The sequence below is a fragment of the Siphateles boraxobius genome, unplaced genomic scaffold, assembly GCF_051911475.1.
Source record: "Siphateles boraxobius isolate OS27281-9 unplaced genomic scaffold, OSU_SipBor_1 108, whole genome shotgun sequence".
In the NCBI taxonomy this organism is placed as follows: domain Eukaryota; kingdom Metazoa; phylum Chordata; class Actinopteri; order Cypriniformes; family Leuciscidae; genus Siphateles; species Siphateles boraxobius.
The window spans coordinates 500,001-516,735 of record NW_027508709.1 but is presented as its reverse complement, the minus strand read 5'-3'; the positions used below and the strand labels follow the sequence as shown (position 1 = coordinate 516,735).

The following is a 16,735-nucleotide window of genomic DNA, read 5'->3' as shown; positions in this document are numbered from 1 at the left end:
AAGTATTTAAAAAAAAGAGACATTAGATCTTAGTAAAGAAAGCGTTTGGTGGCCAGGGTGTTCTGTGTGGTTGCTAGAATGTGGTGGCTAGGGTGTTGCCAAGGTGTTCTGTGTGGTTGCTATGGTGTTGCCAAGGTGTTCTGTATGCTTGCCAGGTGTTGTTAAGGTGTTCTATGTGGTTTGCTTGTGTGTTGCTTAAGTTGTTCTGTGTGGTGTACTAGGCTTCTTTTGGTAAATAAAAAGTATTAAAAAAAATTAGATGCCATTAGATCATAGTAAAGAAAGTGGCTGGTGGCTAAGTTGTTCTGTGTGGTTGCTAGAATGTGTTTGCTAGGGTGTTGCCAAGGTGTTCTGTGTGGTTGCCAGGGTAGGATTTTGCTAGAATGTATTTGTGGTTGCTATTTATTTAGTGTTATGAAGGGTTATGAATGCTAGGGTGTTGCTAGGGTAGGTGTGGTTGCTGGATGTTGCTTAAGGTGTTCTGTTGCCTGGGTGTTGCTATTGTGTACGTGTGGTTGCTGTTTGTTACTACACTTTTCTGTATGGATGTGAGGGTGTTGCTAAGGTGTTCAATGTGGTTGCTAGAGTGTGGTTGCTAGGGTGTTGCCAAGGTGTTCCGCGTGGTTGTCAGGTGTTGTTAAGGTGTTCTATGTGGTTGCTAGTGTGTTTCTTAAGTTGTTATGTGTGGTTACTAGGTGTTGCTAAGGTGTTCTGTGTGGCTAGGGTTTTGAAAGGATGTTTTGTGTCTAGGGTGTTGCTAGGGTGTTCTGTATAGTAACTAGGTGTTGCTAAGGTGTTCTATGTGGTTGCTAGAGTCTACAGTCGGTTTCTGTTCCGCTTTATCCTGGAAATTTCATATGATCTATTTGTACAGCCACAATTTTCCCACATCACAGGGATCAGATTATAGAGTCAGAATACGGAAATCACATGATCCGTAAGAGGCTGTTCCGTGTGTCACATTAAAGTTTAAAAGCTCTTGTTCAGTGTGTCATGATCCCAAACTTTCTAAAGTGGAGGAATAAATCGAACGGACTCGAGGGCCCTTAAAGGAATGTTTCTGGTTTAATCCGAGTTAAACTCTTTCTTTCAACAGCGTTTGTGACATATTAGCAATGCCAAAGCAGGGTTATTACTGTCAACTAAAACTAAAACCATAAAAAACATTTTCATTACTTGAAATGAAATTAATATTAACTAAAATAAAATAAAATATAATAAATATATTTTTAAATGGTACAAATAAAAATAATAAAAATAAATAATATTTTTAAATAACAAAAATTTTATGATTTAAATATTCTCTCTACATTTTATTTCAACGTATTGCCAACGCAACATTTCTTATTTTTGTTTTGTTTAATTTGACGTACTAAAATAACTGAGTACGTCAAACAGTACTTACTGAGTACTGACAACTAAATAAATTAAATAAAACCATAAAGATTTTTAATTATTTTAAATAAAATTAACATTAACTTAAATTAAATATTAAATAAAAAATATTTTATGTCGGATAGAAATTAGAAACATTTCTGAATTTTGTTTAGTTTAAGTTGAAGTGCTAAAAAAGCTAAAACTAAAAGTTAACAAAATGATATAGACATATTTAGAATAATAATAATAATAATAATAATAATAATAATAATAATAAATGGCAAATAATACAACAAAATTATTAAAACTTTAACCCAAATTAAAATGAAAACAGAAAATATAAAAATAAAATCTAACTCAAAATATTAATAAAAACTATAGTAGTATATATCAATGATACTAAAATAACACTGTCAAGGTCATGTGTTTGATTCTCAGAGAATGCATGAACTGATCAAATGTTTTCTTTTAATGCAATGTAAGTTGCTTTAGATAAAAGCATCTGTCAAATGCATTAATGTAAATATCGTAATCAAAATGCTGTATTGAACGCAGAACATCCTATGGATTTATTCCTTATTATTTTCCTGGCTGTCCCTGTTAAAAGTCCAGTTAATTTATAACATACTTTCTCTCTTTTGCACATCCTTTGCTTGCGTTCTTTCTCTCAGGGAAGAGGCTCGGAGTTACAGGAGTTACATGAGTTACTGGAGTTAGAGCAGTTACAGGAGCTACAGGAGTTACTGGAGTTACAGGAGTTACAGGAGTTAAAGGTGTTACTGGAGTTACAGGAGTTAGAGGAGTTACAGGAGTTACAGGTGTTACAGGTGTTACAGGAGTTACAGGAGTTACAGGAGCTACAGGAGTTACTGGAGTTACAGGAGTTACAGGAGTTACAGGAGTTACAGGAGTTAGAGGAGTTACAGGAGTTACAGGAGTTACTGGAGTTACAGGAGTTACATGTGTTACTGGAGTTACATGAGTTACTGGAGTTACAGGAGTTACTGGAGTTACAGGTGTTACTGGAGTTACATGAGTTACTGGAGTTAGAGGAGTTACAGAAGCTACAGGAGTTACTGGAGTTACAGGAGTTACAGGTGCTACTGGAGTTACTGGAGTTACAGGAGTTGCAGGAGTTACAGGTGTTGCTGGAGTTACTGGAGTTACTGGAGTTACAGGAGTTACAGGTGTTGCTGGAGTTACAGGAGTTACAGGAGTTACAGGAGTTGCAGGAGTTACAGGTGCTACTGGAGTTACCGGAGTTACAGGAGTTGCAGGAGTTACAGGTGTTGCTGGAGTTACTGGAGTTACTGGAGTTACAGGAGTTACAGGTGTTGCTGGAGTTACAGGAGTTACAGGAGTTACAGGAGTTGCAGGAGTTACAGGTGCTACTGGAGTTACTGGAGTTACAGGAGTTGCAGGAGTTGCAGGAGTTACAGGTGTTGCTGGAGTTACAGGAGTTACTGGAGTTACAGGAGTTACAGGTGTTGCTGGAGTTACAGGAGTTACAGGTGTTGCTGGAGTTACAGGAGTTACTGGAGTTACAGGAGTTACTGGAGTTACAGGGGTTACTGGAGTTACAGGTGTTACTGGAGTTACATGAGTTACTGGAGTTAGAGGAGTTACAGAAGCTACAGGAGTTACTGGAGTTACAGGAGTTACAGGTGCTACAGGAGTTACTGGAGTTACTGGAGTTACAGGAGTTACAGGTGTTGCTGGAGTTACAGGAGTTACTGGAGTTACAGGAGTTACTGGAGTTACAGGAGTTACTGGAGTTACAGGAGTTACAGGTGTTACTGGAGTTACTGGGGTTACAGGAGTTACTGGAGTTACAGGAGTTACAGGAGTTACTGGAGTTACTGGAGTTACATGAGTTACTGGAGTTACAGGAGTTACAGGAGTTACTGGAGTTACAGGAACCACAGGAGTTACTGGAGCTACAGGAGTAAAATGAGTTACTGGAGTTACAGGAGTTACAGGAGTTACTGGAGTTACATGAGTTACTGGAGTTACTGGAGTTAAAGGAGCTACAGGAGTTACTGGAGCTACAGGAGTAAAATGAGTTACTGGAGCTACAGGAGTTAGAGGAGCTACAGGAGTTACTGGGAGAACGTCCTGGTTGCGTATGCAACCCACCGTTCCCTGAAGGAGGGAACGGAGGACGTAGTCGACGCGACTGAAATGGGATCACGCTAGGGAGCCTGTCTTCTTCGAGTACTATTGAACGAGCCAATGTAATTGGCGTGCGTGATTCGCATCACACACTCCGCCCCCGCGGCGCGGGTATAAATACGGAAGTGGATGCACGCACTAGTTGCTTTTCGCTGAGGAGCCGAGAGTAACCCGGGGTCAGCGGTGGTCCAGCGGTAGTGGCAAGGGGACTACGTCCTCCGTTCCCTCCTTCAGGGAACGGTGGGTTGCATACGCAACCAGGACGTTCCCTTTCAGTCGATAACGTCGGACGTAGTCGACGCGACTGAAATGGGATCAACCATTGAACACGCCACTAACGCTGCCACCTTCCAGTGCCTAAACCAAAGCCTCCTGATGCCCCCGCAAACTTAAGGCGGGGAAGGACAGGGCTTAGGCCAGGGAAGTCACTGCTGTTCCTACAGGACCACTGGGAAAGCGTTCCCCGTACGTTGGAAGGAAGGGACGCTGCGGAAGCCACATCCAACCCAGAGGGAGGTAATGTGGAGAATACACATATGAACTGGGCGGAAACCGGGCAGTCTAACATATGGAATGTCACTGGGGTGGCTCCAGCCTAAGACGGGGGGAGACACACTGGACAGTGACGGCAGAGAGACTCTGCCGAGGGAAGACACGGGCTCACCGCAGGGAGCCGTATCGTGGAAGAATACACATATGGGGTCACCGAAGGGACCGCAACATATGGACCCAGCCTAACACAGGTTCCACACTGCTTACGAGTGGTAGGCCTAACACCAGACGTTCCGCACGTCCGACGTCGGAGGGGTGTGGAGGAACTCAACAGGGTTCAATTTTAAGGGAACTCACTGGAGTAGAAAGGCGCACGTATCCAGTCCATAGGAGGGGAATGGCGCAGCAAGCCGACACTTGAACCGGGCTCACGGTGAAACTGGCTTCATGAGAAGGGAGCCCACGGGAAGCAGCGGTTCAACCAGGTGTCGTCCAGCCCCCAACTCTAGAATCTGTTTAGCAATGTATATCGTCAACGCCCAGGCGGAGCACTTTACACTCATCATAGAGGAGCTCAACACCTAAGTGGACATGTTGCATCTCGGATCTTTGCCGAAATGACGGCAAGCACTAAGTGCAACTTCGCATGGAAACAGCCTTCCCTCTCTGCTGAATTCCAACAGATACTTGAAGAGCTGGTCTGAGGTCTATGACTTGCATTCTGTACACGTCCAAGCGAACGGACAGAGAAGCCAGGGCTGGATCTGCCTCCTCCAGGGCAGCGCTTGCAGGCTCACCACCTGCTCCTATTACGGGAGAGGTAGGAACCTTGGGCACAATCCGAGCCGGGGTCTCAGCTTGTGAGAGTTCGCCGGCCCAGACTCCAGGCACAATACGTTGACCGAAAGCGAGCAAGTCCCTACCCTCTAGTAGAGACCACGCGAGCAGGAGAACTGATATAACAGAATTTTTAACTCACTGCCTGCAGTGGCTCAGGGGCGGTCTCTGCAGTGCAATCGCACCAGGGACAAGGCCCAAGAGGATAAAGAGGGACACAAGGATTTACAAGACCTTGCTCCTCAGGAACCCGACGATCAGAACGTGCTTCTGCATACTTCTGCAACACGATGAGCGTCGTTTAAACACCGAGGCAACATCATTTTGAGGGTGAAGGAAAACAGCCTACTGCAACCCATCTTGCAGGAAAGAGAGCACTGAAGTGATCGAAAGCTTTCAGGATCTCCTCTGGAGAGAAGACGCACTCAACGACTAGGTTCCACTTCTAAAGGCGTAAGCACGCTACCCAATTCTAGGGGGTGCTCGCAGAAGTGATGGTAACTATCACATGTTCTTGTGATAGCCACCTGAACCTCCGCGTTCAGATGTAAGACCGCCCGGAATCTCCGGGGGAAGAACGCGTGTGCCATCGTGCCCCGTCCCCGAAAGAGTTTCCAGGGGAAGTCAGGAAGGCTGTTGAAGGGAACCAGGTCTAGTTGGGCCAATAAGGGGCAACTATGAAGACCTGTTCCTCTCCTGACATGGCACGTAGGTGCAAGTGACGGGCGCAAAAGACAGGAGCATTGCTCAACACAACATGTCAAGATCACTGGGCTTCAGGAGCATTTTCTGCTCAGCACTTGGGTGTGACAAGTTCACTGAGCTTCAGGAGCATTCCTGCTCAACACCTGAGTGTGATAAACTCACCGAGCTTCAGGAGCATTTCTGCTCAACACTTGAGTACGAAGAACCTCACTGAGTTTCAGGAGCATTTCTGCTCAGCACTTGAGTGTGACAAGTTCACTGAGCTTCAGGAGCATTACTGCTCAACACCTGAGTGTGATAAACTCACTGAGCTTCAGGAGCATTTCTGCTCAACACTTGAGTGCGAGGAACTTCACTGAGCACCAGGAGCATTTCTGCTCAGCACTGCGTGTGATGAATTCACTGAGCTACCTGTGATGGACTCACTGAGCTACAGGAGCATTGCTGCTCAACACCTGAGTGCGATGAACTTCACTGAGTTTCAGGAGCAATTCTGCTCAACATGAAGAGTGATGATTTCACTGACTTGCAGGCGCAAGGCGACCATGAGTCGCAGTCACTTTTAGAAGGCTCACTGGGGTTAAACGCATTTCTGCGGGCCCCTGGGGCAGCTGAGTCCCAGTGTTTGTCCAAGGGTGGTCCGCTCGGTTTACCCAAACACTGGCGGAAAAATAAAACCGGGGGGGCAACTGAGCGGCCCCGGAATGGTCATGACCCAGCCGGACCCAGGGGATGGAGTCTCCACTTGCCCTGGCTATAACTGTCGTGAGGCTCGATGGCGGCACGATTGAGTAAGCGGGAGGAGTGGAACAAGGCGCCCTCAGAAGCGTCTGACTCCAAGGAGGAGGTGACGGGTGAGTTTGTGACATGCAGGGGAAGCTTGCGCAACGGTCGCAATGTCTAACAACTCGAGGCACGAATGCCCGTGTAGTCGGGGGTCGCCCAGGCCCCCGTTAAAACACGCCCCTTGTACATGGCCCCTCTGTTGAAGAGGGTTTGGCAGCAGACCGGGATGAACTATAGTCACACAGGGTGAGCTGCTCTGCCACGGTCACCTCGGGACTCGATCGTGAAGCTAGCGCTGAAGCGGTCACATATGGAGGGAGCCAAAGGCTGTGACTACCATATACCCCAGGAGCCTCTGAAAGTTCTTTCAGTGGGACCCTTTCTCACTTCAACACCAGCTGAACACATTCTCATTGGAGAGACATGTTGGACCGAGTACCTCTCCAAAACTAGAAAAAAGATACTCAGCCCGTGGGCGAGATTACTCTCTTCCAGTTGACCTGAAGACCCAACGGGCTCTGGAGCACTCGAAGGGAAGGACACTGTACTGATACTCCACCCTTAGACGCAACACACAGGATGGCCTGCGGTGCGGGAGGTAGAGATCTGAAGCACCTGTCTTTCAGGTCAAAGCTGCAGACCAATCTTGGGCCAAGATGGTCACGACCCACCCCCTAGTAGCACGAAGAACGAGTTTACACTGGCCTTCGTACCGGCTGGAGGAGCGGCTATATCAAATCCTTCGCCAGCAGGATAAGATAAGCACGCACAAGTCAGGAGCACTGCTCAACACTCGGTGTGATGAATATCACTGAATTTTCAGGAGCACGTCTGCTCAACACCTAATGTGATGACTATCACTGACTTGAGCGGGGTAGCCGAGCCTGAGGTGGGGCAGCAAAGTAGAGAGAGTGGTGTTAGTGTGCTGTGCAACACTTACCTGTCTCCACAAGCGTCAGGGGGCGCGTGAGAAGGCGGATGACCGGGTCCTCGAACGCACCAAGCTGCCCGCTGGCGACCAAGGGGGAGCTGAGGGGTGTAAGGCTATACAGGGTCACACCCGCCAGACTGGCCCTCTTGGGACCCAGGAACAGATGAAATTGCTCTCTCCTTGAAGTGTGGGTACCGCTTGCTCCGCTTTTTTTTTTTTTTTTTTTTAGGGAGCCAGCGGCGGAACAGACACACACACAAACAAAGGCTCCACCCGGCCCTCACCCGGGGGGAGGGAGTGATCGTGCCACTCCAAGAGCATCTCATCCATTCCTGGGCGGCCCGCTCCGGAATGCTTTCGCTGTCGCTTGCCACCTGGCTTGGCAGCGCCTGGAGCGGGCTGGGCGTCTCAACTGCGGCCGGCTCCATGCTGAGGCCTGGGTGGAGGCTGCTGCGGAGGGCCAGCAGGAGCGGCGGCCGGAGAACGCCCACGGCGACGAGCAGGCGGAGGAGCTGCCACCGGCGGCGGTTGGAAGCAGCAGCTGGCCACCGGGGCAGGATGTGCCGGATGGCCTCCGTCTGCGCTTGAGCGGCAGAGAACTGTTTGATGCAGTTCTCCACCGCGTCGCCGACCAGCCCAACCTGGGAAATTGGGGAGACCAGGAACCGAACCTTGTCCGCATCCGCCATACCAACCAGGCTGAGCCAACGAAGGCGCTACTGGACCACCAAGGTGGACATCGCCAGACCGATCACGCACGCTACGACACCCGTACCCCGGAGGGTGAGGTCGGATGCAGTGAGGTGCTCACCTATGAGCGCACGGTCTGGATTACCCTCGTGCATGCCATGGGTGCCCTAGCCTGCAGCAACGCCATGGCACGCAAGAGGAAGGGGCTTGCCCATAGGCTTTGTAAGCTCTGCCCGTCGGAGCAGACGAAACTCACAGGCCTTAGGGGGGAGACGAGGATCCCCCCAAAAGGCAGCGGCCGCCGGACACAGGTGCACCTGTGTCGACAGACCGCCCCAATGGAGGGACACCTCGCAACCCTTCACCGTTCCTCCATCAAGGGTAATGAGGGGGCAAAGCTAGTCAGGCAGTTTCTGGCAGAGAAAGATGCTGTTCACCACCTGACAAGCTCTCCATGCATTTCGGGAAAGAAAGGCACTGGGGCGGCGAGCTGAGAACCAGCGCGGCCCGCCCCAAGATACCAAACTCCAGATTCCAACCGAGACTGAACGGGACACGGTGGAGGTTCCACTCGAGCCCGGCAGCCTCGGCGGCCCGTTTCAGCATAGCTGATAATTCTGGATCCGGCTCGGGCAACATTGAACTCCCGGAGGGAGACAATGCAGCCGAGTCATCATCTCTAGAAGTCAGCTCACCCTCCGATGCTGCAATCGGCGTCCTGTCCTCCAGGGGAGCCCCGAGTGAAACCGCTGGCCCACCCATTACAGATGGACCAGCAGACAACACAGGAGGCTCCAGTGGTTGCAGTGGAAGGGAGGAGTGAGGAGCCCACAGGGAATGGTTACCGGGCGGGACATCCAACACTATCCTCCGGTCACCCATCCCACACAGCACCCGAGGGTGGGGCATGGTAATGGGGACTCGCTCTCCGCGAACGAAGGCAAGTCTCGCCCTCAACACTGCGACAGTCATGTTCCCACAGTGAAAACATGAGCTGTCCACAAAAGCTGTCTCAGCGTGTTGTAAGCCAAACACGTGACACAACAGTTGTGACCATCAGAGAGAGACAGGGAACGACCGCACCCAGAAACGCACGGGCGGAATGACATCTTGAAAAAGACGCAAACGCACCCGTGTTGCTCTTTCAGAAAATAGGACCGTCACCAGTGCCGGAGCACACAGGGGAATGACCGCGGCAACACTGAACAGAGAACTGAAACAGTGAAGCACTCACTTTTCCGCCCTCTAACCAGCCATCAACACACACAAACATTTAGAAATTTGTTGCTGTTAAAACAGCAGTTGAGAGCTCAAAGCTCGCGATCACCGCTGCACTCGCGCTGTAGAACACCAGCACTGGGAGAGTCTTCCTGAAGAACACCGACACACTCGCTCGTTGTAGACAACAGCACTCTCAGAGACATCAAACGATCGGCTCCGAAGCGAAAGGCAACTAGTGCGTGCATCCACTTCCGTATTTATACCCGCGCCGCGGGGGCGGAGTGTGTGATGCGAATCACGCACGCCAATTACATTGGCTCGTTCAATAGTACTCGAAGAAGACAGGCTCCCTAGCGTGATCCCATTTCAGTCGCGTCGACTACGTCCGACGTTATCGACTGAAAGGGAACTGGAGTTACTGGAGTTACCGGAGTTACTGGGAGAACTGGAGTTACTGAAAGAACTGGAGTTCCAGGAGTTACTGGGAGAACTGGAGTTAAAGAAGTTACTGGGAGAACTGGAGTTACTGGAGTTACAGGAGTTACTGGAGTTACAGGAGTTACTGGGAGAACTGGAGTTACTGAAGTTACAGGAGTTACTGGAGTTACAGGTGTTACTTGAGTTACAGGAGTTACAGGTGTTACTGGAGTTACAGGAGTTACAGGTGTTACAGGATTTACTGAAGTTACAGGAGTTACTGGAGTTACAGATGTTACTGGAGTTACAGGAGTTACTGGAGTTACAGGTGTTACTGGAGTTACTGGTGTTACTGGAGTTACAGGTGTTACTGGAGTTACTGGGAGAACTGGAGTTACAGGAGTTACTGGTGTTACAGGAGTTACAGGTGTTACAGGAGTTACAGGTGTTACAGGAGTTACTGGTGTTACAGGAGCTACAGGTGTTACAGGAGTTACTGGAGTTACAGGTGTTACAGGAGTTACAGGTGTTACAGGAGCTACTGGTGTTACAGGAGTTACAGGTGTTACAGGAGTTACAGGTGTTACAGGAGTTACAGGTGTTACAGGAGTTACAGGAGCTACTGGTGTTACAGGAGTTACAGGTGTTACAGGTGTTACAGGAGTTACAGGTGTTACAGGAGATACTGGTGTTACAGGAGTAACAGGTTTGACAGGAGTTACGGGAGTTACGGGAGTTACAGGTGTTACAGGAGTTAGAGGTGTTACATGAGTTAGAGGTGTTACAGGTGTTACAGGGGTTACGGGAGTTACAGGTGTTACAGGAGCTACTGGTGTTACAGGAGTTACAGGTGTTACAGGTGTTACAGGAGTTACTGGAGTTACAGGAGTTACAGGTGTTACTGGAGTTACAGGAGTTACAGGTGTTACTGGAGTTACAGGAGTTACTGGAGTTACATGAGTTACTGGGAGAACTGTGTCACGCAGAGACACACAGGTATTTCCTTCAGGAGAAATATAAAATCAGACAGACAGATGTCAATGCCTTCCTCACTGCTGAGAGAAGAGGTGCACACACACACACACACACACACACACACACACACACACACACACACACACACACACACACACACACACACACACACACACACACACACACACACACACACACACACACACACACACACACACACACACACACACACACACACAAACACACACACACACACACACACACACACACACACACACACACACACACACACACACACACACACCCTACCCCTAAACCTCAAATCATCTTGCAAACATTTTAGCGAAATAATCCCGGAATGAATGATGACATGTTGGTTTCTAACAACTGGCAAGTGCTCCTGCTCACCGTCCCATGAGGGCGAGAAGTTATGAGCGCAAATAGTGTCCGTATCCAACCACAGCATCAGAGGAGAGGACCGGTTCTGGAATAAAGCGAACACCGGTGATCAATAAAGCCTTCAGACAGCAGGAGAACAGGGACTGGGATTGCCCGTTAACAGAAATATAATTAAAACACTGCAGTCTCACGAGGAAATGAGGCGTTCGAGAATTCCAGAGGGTCAAATAGAAAAACAGAGGAACCTGATGTGATAAATGACACAATTTAATGGAATACAGACAAAACATGCTAAAGAAAGTTTCTAGAACTGAAATTAAATGATCAGGCTTTTATTTAAAAAATGCTACAGGTTGATAGGGTAAAAAATAAACTTTAAAAATGTAATTAATACATTTCACCATACTTCCCCCAGTTGATTAATAAAAGTGCATTGTATTACAAGTTCTCTGAAATGTTATAATTAAATATGAACCACTATCTAATTAAATATATACTTATATGCATACATTTCTGAACACTGGTTGAAGTCAGGTTCATAAGTCTTGTTTGTTGATTTTATTTAGACGGGATTTTGGATTTCACTGTTTATCACTCCAGAAATTTACAGAAATTCTACAGACAGACATTTAAAAAAACAATAAAACAGACCAAAATTAGTAAATAAAATTAAAATGAATACAGAATTTATAAAAACGGATTAAAATATTAGTAAAACAATACTAATGACTAAATTAACAATCAGATGTATGATTTATACATAATGAAAAGTATGATAATGAGATGTATATTTTCTTATTATGATAAGATAATGAGATGTATGATATATACATAATTAGATGTATGATAATGCGATATGTTATCTCTTTAGGATATGATAATGATATTTATGTATGATAATGATATGTTTGTAATGAGATTCCCTGTAGTGTTTTGGCTTCTCATTATAAAATACATTTCATCATCTTGTTATGAATGTTTCTGACATCATATGAGGTGTGACATCATGAAACCACACTTCCGGTCCACTAATCTCAGTCGTGGAGATCCGAGTGTAATCAACATGGGAAAATCTCAGAGTAAAACTGGGAGTTGTGAAAAATATGATACACCGGTGTTTTGCCAGATGAGAAGTTTATCTACAGTATGTATCATCTTTTAATTCATTTTAGAACTGTATCATACATCTATTTTAATTTCTTTTTATAACTGTTTTAAATATTTTGTGATTATTTTCTGTAAAGCATTTTCAATAAGAAATGTTCTGTATAAATAAAGTTGCCTTGTGTTCGAGTACGAGCTTCACCTGCTGCAGTTTTACTCTCAGTTCTTCAGTTTGCTCTCCACTCATCTGTGAAATCCCCTTTTCCTTTTCAATCTTCATCTCTGTGTTAATAATCTGTGTGTAACAAAAAGAGTTTCTTAATGCTGGACATCTGGCTTCCACTTCAACTGTTCTATCAAAATATACTGAACATTATGGGGTGCGAATTGTTGCATTATTCCAAATAAATAGATTAAGATTCACAAACAAATGCAAAGAGATTCACAAAAATGTATAAAACTCACAAATAAATAAAATGAGATTTGCAGATGAAAAAAAATACAAATGTTTTATGTCACAAACATAACTCTACCTGTGATGATGATGATGATGGGATCATGTGTTTATCCTTTACTTTACTTGTTCAAACTCAAACTCCATCACGAGACGTTCTTTCTCTGTCTTCATAGAATCAACAACAAACACACTAATAAAAAAAGTCACATTTATTTGTATAGCACTTTTCACATTTTACAGTAAATCATGATGTTAATGTTCTGAATATCTTAATATCTTCATGCCTGATTTATCAGATTAGAGATGGAAATAATGAATAATGAGATGAAAATATAGTCAGATTTTGAGATGATATAAGCAATAAAGCAGAGATTTGCTATATATTGCAATATATTTTGTTTTATGTGAGTAATCGAGCAAACACTAAGAACTATGAATAAATATGTTTCACATGTCAGTCAAGGTGATTGGGCGGTTCTTGGCTTGATTAGTGCAGGTCAAAGGTCTAAAGAGTGAGACACACACGCACACACACACACGCACGCACACACACGCACGCACGCACACACACACGCGCGCGCACACACACACACACACACACACACACACACACACACACACACACACACACACACACACACACACACACACACACACACACACACACACACACACACACTGATTTGTAAGAGATTTGTTGTTATTGTGTCTTATGCTGCTTTTATTCCTCCTTTTCTTTGATTATTCTCTGTTAGAAATCTGACTTCCTGTTTGCTTTGACCAAGGCTGCGTTTAACTCCGCTTTTAGACATAAACCAGATTTATTTGTGAGTTGTTAGTTGTTTTGGGTATACTCACCTCTGAAATGTGTTTTCCACCTGTGATATGGAGTATAAAAAGTTTGAGAAAACAATTTCTGTGTTCCAGTGTTACTTAGACGAGGTCATAACACACAGAGACCTCGTCACACACTGAGCTGTCAATCAAACTGCACAGCACTTCGTTTTGTGTGACTAATGTCTAAACATGGGAGTTGTTGTTCTTCAAAATCAATGAAAATTAAACTCTTCCCACCCACTGAGAACAGGATTTTTTTTTTGAATTATAAATTTGTAAACCAATTAAGAGCTCTGTGATTAACAGTCAATCAGACTTAATGAAAAACTGTGATTTACTGGATTATGGATAATATTCTTATTGCAATGGAATGACAAACACGTTATTCAGAAACTTAGAATAGTTTGAATTGATTATATTTATTTAGCTGGATGATTTCTGGAACATGGAATGTGTTTTCTGAAACTATATTTACCTTTATCTCGTTCTTGACGGACACAAAGACTTTCTCCGTCCAGAATCCTGTTTATTTCATCGTCTTCCACTTGAGAAAACTTAGAATATCGTGCAAAAGTTATAATTTTGATGATTATGGCTTACAGCTTATGAAAACCCCAAATTCAAAATGTCAGAAAATTACATGAAATCAATAAAAAGACGGATTTTAAATACAGAAATGTCGGCCTTCTGAAAAGTATAATCATGCATATGTATATTATATATACTAAATATATTAGCTTCACCTTTTAATTTGAATTACTAAAATACACAAACTTTTGCACGCTATCCAAATTTTTCGAGTTTCACCTGTATACGGGGTTCATACAGATACTGTACAATATTCCAGGACTTTTCAAGCACTACTTTTTTTGGTTTTCAAGGACTAGAATCAGAGATCTCCCTGCTCAAACAACTTCTTCATCATCTTTCAAATTTTCAAAAGATAAATAAAAATATTCCTTATTCAAATTTATTTTCCCCCCCTGAATATATGATTGAGCTGAAGAATGAAAGCTGTATCATATACTTGGATATTTATGAGCAATATCACACTCATACGAAATGCCCATATGGACCTGTCCCAAATGGCGCACTTCATGCGGACTTTCGGTCTCGTGGACTTAAATTGCGCGTGCTCGCCGATTCTACGAGTCCGTAGGCCGTCCCATTCAGCATTTTAACACTCTGAAGTGTGCTCAGCAGCGCCCCCTTTGTACCCTTGAAGCGGTCTTCCGCTCGGCCCGCATAGATGCCGGCTCCACGCACTTTAACTACCCATGAATCCTTGCGAAATGCCAATCAGAAAACGGATGGGAGGAGATTTCGCTCACGCACTGTTAACATGGCTTTATGATATAGGCCTACATTTTAACAGTTGTTACTTACAGTTTAGACAAACATTATCGACCAGTGGTTGATATCTCAAACATTATAATAGCGTGTTAAATAATGAGATCGCATTATGATTCATTACATAAATAGAACCGAATGTCATGGCTTTACTGAGTCATATAAACGTAGTATGAATATTGAAACCTATACATTTTTCTTAAACTCATTTACATTTTAATTTTTTTGTTAAAATTGAACATTATGTATTATTATGTACAACTGTATGGATCATTTACATAACCATGACACCTATTCTAATGCCCAGGTGGCATATACAATTATAGAACTGTAAAAGCAGGCTGTGTAGTTCACATGGACATAAGATTTGGGAAAATAAAATAAATCCTGTTCTCGATGATAAAGACTGCCATTTTTTTTAATGATATTTGTGATATTTTTCTAATAAAGGGACTGATGAGATGACCTTTAAGTTTATTCAGCTTCGACGTCTGAGCTGAGACCTTCTTCCTGTTTCCGGCGTGACGATCGAGTCTGTCCCAAAAATACCTCTCAATGCGCCCTCGCGCTAAGGGCCCTATAGGTCTGCACTACATGACGTCACCGAAGTGTGGACACTGAGGAAGTCCACAAGTACGGAGTGTGCCATTTGGGACAGGGCCTATATCTATATCAGACCGGCTGCAGTGAACAATAAAATTAAACACTAATTTCACATATATTGTCTTTCAATAATTCAAGCATTTTTCAAGTACCTTTTCATAAATATGGATGTTTTCAAGGGGTTTCAAGGACTTAAATTTCAAAAAGTCAAATTTAAGAAGTTAAAGTACTTTAAGCCTGTTTATAGTGGAGAAAGTCACATGACGCTCATGATTGCACTTGAATTTCATTATTTATTACTGAAGAGTTTGGGATTATCAATATTTTTTTTGACAGCAAGAACAATAAAAGAGGAACATGTCTGATCATAACATTTACATGTTAACTGGCTTTAAACTTTAAACAAACTTTAAACTAAAAAAGAGAAGTAGAAGAAACAGACAATGTGTTTAATTTCAGAAATAAATCATTAGTAGGTTAAATCATATAACCACTAAATTAGGAAGTCCATAAATGACAAAGTTGAAAGCATTAGAGCTCAGAGGTGTTTCCCTCAGGACGTCCTCAGATGAAGAGTCCACATTTACACCCGAAGCCTCGTCTGAGTGACGAGAGAAACACACACACACACACACACCTTCATCAGTTCGGCTATTTAGTTGCATAAACACTAAAATGTGCGCATGTAGCAGACATAAAGAAAGCAAACACACATATGCACACACACACACACACACACACACATAGGCACACACATAGGCACAAACACACACACACACACACACACACACACACACACACACACACACACACACACACACACACACACCTTCATCAGTTCGGCTATTTAGTTGCATAAACACTAAAATGTGCGCATGCAGCAGACATAAAGAAAGCAAACACACATATGCACACACACACACACACACATAGGCACACACACACACACACACACACACACACAGGCACACGCACACACACACAGACACAGGCACAAGGCACACGCACAGACACAGACACAGACACAGACACACACACACACACACACACAGGCGCGCACACACACACACACACACACACACCTGTCGGGCTGGATGATTTTGCGCTGTCTTCTGCTGTTTCTGACTTGTGTGTCCGTAAAACATGAGCCGCTCGTCCTGAAGTCAGTCCTGTGTCCAAAACATCTACACACACATATGAAGCTGATTTCAAGTGTTTCTACTTCAAACATTACACATTTAATTCAATGTGTTACTTGCTATTTTCTTTGCAATTGTTTGTGAAACTGAGGCCCTGTCCTCACGGAGACGCGTTTAGCTGTATACGTAAACATTTTTTATCGGATCGGCGTTCCGTCCAGACGTTTTGTGAAACTGAAACCG

General features: G+C 44.6%; 1 protein-coding gene across 1 annotated transcript in view; it reads right to left on the bottom strand.

Moving 5' to 3' along the window:
* Positions 1 to 15,626: 15,626 nt before the first annotated feature.
* The window catches only part of cfap46 (cilia and flagella associated protein 46), a 146,466-nt gene continuing 145,357 nt past the window's right edge, over positions 15,627 to 16,735 (bottom strand). Inside the window, exons 58-59 of the mRNA XM_077247212.1 lie at positions 16,436 to 16,537; positions 15,627 to 15,954 (exon numbers count right to left, since the gene is read on the bottom strand). Of these exons, the coding sequence (XP_077103327.1) occupies positions 15,836 to 15,954; positions 16,436 to 16,537 (221 nt within the window). The 3' untranslated portion in view covers positions 15,627 to 15,835. The remainder of the gene's footprint in view (positions 15,955 to 16,435; positions 16,538 to 16,735) is intronic.